The sequence below is a fragment of the Sesamum indicum genome, linkage group LG6 (assembly GCF_000512975.1).
Source record: "Sesamum indicum cultivar Zhongzhi No. 13 linkage group LG6, S_indicum_v1.0, whole genome shotgun sequence".
NCBI lineage: Eukaryota > Viridiplantae > Streptophyta > Magnoliopsida > Lamiales > Pedaliaceae > Sesamum > Sesamum indicum.
This window is the reverse complement of record NC_026150.1, coordinates 23,754,026-23,758,736: the sequence shown is the minus strand read 5'-3', so window position 1 is coordinate 23,758,736 and position 4,711 is coordinate 23,754,026. Positions and strand designations below refer to the sequence as shown.

The following is a 4,711-nucleotide window of genomic DNA, read 5'->3' as shown; positions in this document are numbered from 1 at the left end:
TTGATAATTAATCTCGTCAATTATAAAAAATTAATATACATTAAGGATAAAAATTTGTAATTTGATCAGAATTAGAGTTTACGTGAAAAGCACATGTCAAATTTCAACTAATTTTGTTCTTCATATGAGAAACTAATTTTAAAACTATAAATTTTTAATTATAAGTAAAAATTATCAATCCTAGTGACCAAAATCACCCATACATTATCAATTATTATTTAATATTTTCAATATATGGATTTATAATTGTGGATGTATGTATAGTTAGATAATTTATTTAATAATATTATAATATTTTCCACATATATTTGTTTTTAATTATGAAAAAAGATGTAGTGGGATAATTGGAGGTATATATATAGGTGCATCATCATTGGTAGATTCCTCTATATATGAGAACATGTGGCTGCTGTGGTGTGGCCTACAAATGTTCTGTCCATCTAAATTATCGTATAGGCCCTTTTCTTCATTGAATGGTTAGCGTTCTACATCACACAATCATAATTATGCCTTGTCTTCATTTAATATCCACTACACTACTTCCTTTTCAATATCTCAATTCAATTTTTATACAAATATTAGATTTAATCTCATGAAATAAAAATGGAAATTGTTTTGGTATCTAATTACGACATATGTCGTCTTTAGTCTCATAAAATTCACAATCATATATTTTTAGTCCCAAAAAGTCATGCGTATGTGGTTTTGGGACTAAAAAGACATGATTTGAGACTAAAAATCCGTTAGAATTTTGGAACTGAAAAAGGCCCGAAATTATATTTTTTTTTGAACTAAAAAAACGTGATTTTGAGCTTTATGGAATTAAAAGCGACATATGTTATAATTGTGGTACTAAAAAAAGTTCTGCCTTTATTTATCAGACTAAAAAAATATTTTGCCTAATAATATTATCCTTTAATGTTTACCTCGTCATCTCATTAACTTCACATACATATAAGGTAACCGAATTACATAATTTATTTCTTATTTATACACATGATGAGTATATATTAAATGCAACACATTTCGTTCCTAGCTTCCTAGATAATTTTTGGATTGAATTTTTAATTGAAATTTCTACACGTCATGTGTATAAAATCTTAATTGACCGATTATGTAATCTTTATACATATAATGTGTGTTTATATATATAAAATGTAATATAAATTGCAATAAAATTAAAAAAAAGGAGAGGGGGGGGGGGGGGAGATATAGTAAAAAGGAGTATTTTGGAAGTTGGTAAGGGGGTGATAGATAGATAGGTTTAAATAATTTGGATTAATTCACTAGTTTATTGGATGAAGCAATTAATATATATTATTATTATTATTCTCACATCCATCCATCCATCCATCATGCCCTACACTACACAAAGATTCCTTGCGAGTTTGGTTTTTCTTGAAACTTCCCACAAACACACACACATATATACACATACACAACACCATAACTAACCAGCACCAAGATTATAAGCAGCTCTCATATACACATATATATATATAGCATGTTGTAAAGAAATTACAAACCTTGACCTCTTTATTCAGACAACCCTCCTTTATATATATATATAGAGAGAGAGAGGAAGAGAGAGAGAGAGAGCTGAATTTAATGCAGAAGAAACGTCGTTGAGGTGTTTGATTTTTGAAGTGAAGACAATATCATTGGATCGATCAAAGAAGAAGAGAATTATGGGTCTAAGAGACATCGGACACACACTACCACCAGGTTTCAGGTTCTATCCCAGCGATGAAGAGCTGGTCTGTCATTATCTTTACAACAGGATTACCAATCAACAACTTCTCATCAATGCTACTTTGGTCGACATCGATCTTCATACATGTGAACCATGGCAGCTCCCTGGTAATTTATTATATATAATATATACATGTATATATATGTCGAGATACGTGTATATATATGGAACGTTGTACATGTACGTGTTTTAATTAATTTTGTAACAAGAGATGTACGTAGACACCTCTGCTGAATTTTAATTTAATTCCTCCATACTAAAAAAAAAAATTTATATTCTCTTCTTATAATTACAGAAATATGTATTATTTGTTATATATCGATTGATCCGACACGCTTTTTTCCCTTTTTAATATCATCTTGATGTTGAAAATTATATCTAATTAATTCCAATTACATCTTACTAAAATTGAAAAAAAAAATGAAGATTAATAAATATTAATTAAGCAGTGTGTAGAAATAAATAAAAAGTTAGGTATCCAGATGTGTAGGTAGCTTTTGCTACGGATTTTTCCTTAAACGCGACGGAATTAATTCAGAAAGGCTCTTCTCTTCTCCCAGAAAAAAAGGATAAGATTTTATAATACACTACTAATTATGGCCTACAGAACACACTACTGCATGCTTTTGTGTTTCTCAAGCCTTATTCATTTTCTTTTACAGAAAATAATAAATAAAGTTCACAAATATTTATTAATTTTCACCCAATTTTCTATCCAAAATTTCATTTCATCTTTTATTCTGTTTAATATATATTAAAAAAATATTTATACGAGTGACGTATATATATGTTAATTAAATAAATACAATTATAAGATTTAAAATAGAAAATTTATGTAGTTTATATGTATAATTGTCAATTTTTTGTCTTAATCGATGAAACTTAATTTTGCATGTCTGTCAAGCACGCGCTGAAATAGATATGTTAAAATTGAGGTATATATTATTATTATCTTTGTTTTTATTGGTATTGTGCGGATTAATTCATCGTCAAATCTTGAACTTTAACAATGTGATAGTTTTTAGATGTGGCGAAGCTGAATTCGAACGAGTGGTACTTCTTTAGCTTCCGTGATCGCAAATATGCGACCGGGTTTAGGACCAACCGGGCTACCACCTCCGGGTACTGGAAGGCGACCGGGAAGGACCGGGCCGTGCTAGACCCGCAAACTCTGGCCGTCGTGGGAATGAGAAAGACTCTGGTTTTCTACAAGAATAGAGCTCCAAATGGGACCAAAACTGGATGGATCATGCATGAGTTTCGCCTTGAGAACCCTAACCTCCCTCCTAAGGTAGGTTTTTACTGTCCAAATCTTCCGTTACAAAAAATAATATTTAATGAACCGGTTTTTTTTCTTTTTAATGAATTGATTATAATTAGGTAATGAATTTTAGTCATTAACAATCAATATCTACTATTAAGCTAGACGGAGTTACATTTTAGCCCTATAGGATGGGGTACAACACTTTTAATCCTCTAACTTATGATAATTTTAAAATCATCCCAAAATTTAAAAAAAAATCTATATGTTTAGTTCTATCTTTCAAAGAATTTTCAAAATGGTACCAAAATTGAGAAAACTCGACATATTCAATTCTCCGCTCTACGGAATTTGTGGGACTGAATGTATTGAATCTTCTCAATTTTGGGACCATCTAAAATTTTTATGAAGCAGAGGATTAAAAATATTGAAAATCGTGCGACTAAAAGTATAATTGTTTTCTTTATTAAGTTAGATCAATCAATACTCAAACACTAGTAGAACTCATACCTATAACTTATTAATTATGAAGATTCAATTTCGTGAAATTCGCTAAACATCATGGGTTGGCATATTTGTAATATTATTTTGAAATAAAAGATGTAGTAATATACTGCCATAATTGAAGGTTGAAAGGGATATATATAAAAAATACAATGATGATGTGGTGACGCAAGGGGACAGGAAATTCACAATCATGTTGTCCGAAAGCTTCTTCGGAACTCCAGGAATTATTCTGTTCATATATTTATACATGTACAAATGTATATTGCTGACTAATTTCTGATGATGCATGGACAGGAAGACTGGGTGTTATGCAGAGTATTTCACAAATCCAGGGGTGAAGAAAGCAACAAATTCGTCCCACAAACTTTGTATAATTGCACATCTGCCCCTCCAACTTCTCCAAATTTGGCTGCATCTCCCACAGTTGAACATGCCACCTGCTTGCCTAGTACCTGTGCAAACATCGCCAACTCCATCTCCCAATTCAGCCACCAGCACCAGCATCAGGGCCAAAACCCTAGCACTTCCATCGGCTTGTCGGCCGTCGACCCCACCGCCTACTTTCTTCCATCTCATGATCACATCAACGGTCCTCATTCCTCGACTTCTGATGATGGTGATCATGATCAGACCAAATGTCATGAGGGTGATTATGGATTCTTGTTCGACATGAGCTTCGACTATTGGAACGGATCATCAATGCCCTCGAATCTTGATCGTATGTACGAGATTTGATTATGAATAGTTCAGTTAATTTGATCTGAATTTTGAACACTTGATTCGTTATTGTATGGTGTATACGTAGAATTATAAGGCCATTTGTGAAGACTAGAATATATATAGTACGTAGTTAGTGTGTGTTTTTGAGGTATAGTATATGTTTGAGATTTGAATATAGATATTTAGAAATAAAGAATTTAGGTAGAGTTTAGGGTCTATTTGTAATATTGCAATTTGTAAAGTGATTTTATTATCCATGAATTCGGATATATATTTTTATTCGGTAAATTGGAGGAACAAATTAGAGAATTTATCGGAAATTATTTATTTTCTTTCATTAAATTTAGAAAAAAGAAGACATATTACATCAATATTATAATTTTATTTATTACAAAATATGTAACTTACGTGACATATATTATATAATTTTATATTTTTAATATTGCAAAAATAATTCATTTTATTTATTG

General features: G+C 30.9%; 1 protein-coding gene across 2 annotated transcripts; it reads left to right on the top strand.

Moving 5' to 3' along the window:
• Positions 1,444–4,488, top strand: LOC105165653 (NAC domain-containing protein 21/22). Of its 2 annotated transcripts, none has more exons than XM_020694974.1 (3): positions 1,444–1,860; positions 2,779–3,044; positions 3,820–4,488. In XM_020694974.1, exons 1-3 carry the CDS (start codon positions 1,689–1,691, stop codon positions 4,192–4,194), a joined length of 813 nt encoding a protein of 270 aa, XP_020550633.1. In that variant the 5' UTR covers positions 1,444–1,688; the 3' UTR covers positions 4,195–4,488. The 2 variants fall into 2 exon arrangements, with proteins under 2 accessions (XP_020550633.1, XP_011083034.1); XM_011084732.2 differs by having other exon boundaries at positions 1,448–1,860; positions 3,816–4,488.

Excerpts from the sequence above, each read along its gene's own strand:
- LOC105165653 (XM_011084732.2), top strand. The coding sequence starts at position 1,689 with ATGGGTCTAAGAGACATCGGACACACACTACCACCAGGTTTCAGGTTC. Across the intron at positions 1,861-2,778 it reads TGAACCATGGCAGCTCCCTG|ATGTGGCGAAGCTGAATTCG; the intron begins GTAATTTATTAT and ends GATAGTTTTTAG. Across the intron at positions 3,045-3,815 it reads ACCCTAACCTCCCTCCTAAG|GAAGACTGGGTGTTATGCAG; the intron begins GTAGGTTTTTAC and ends ATGCATGGACAG.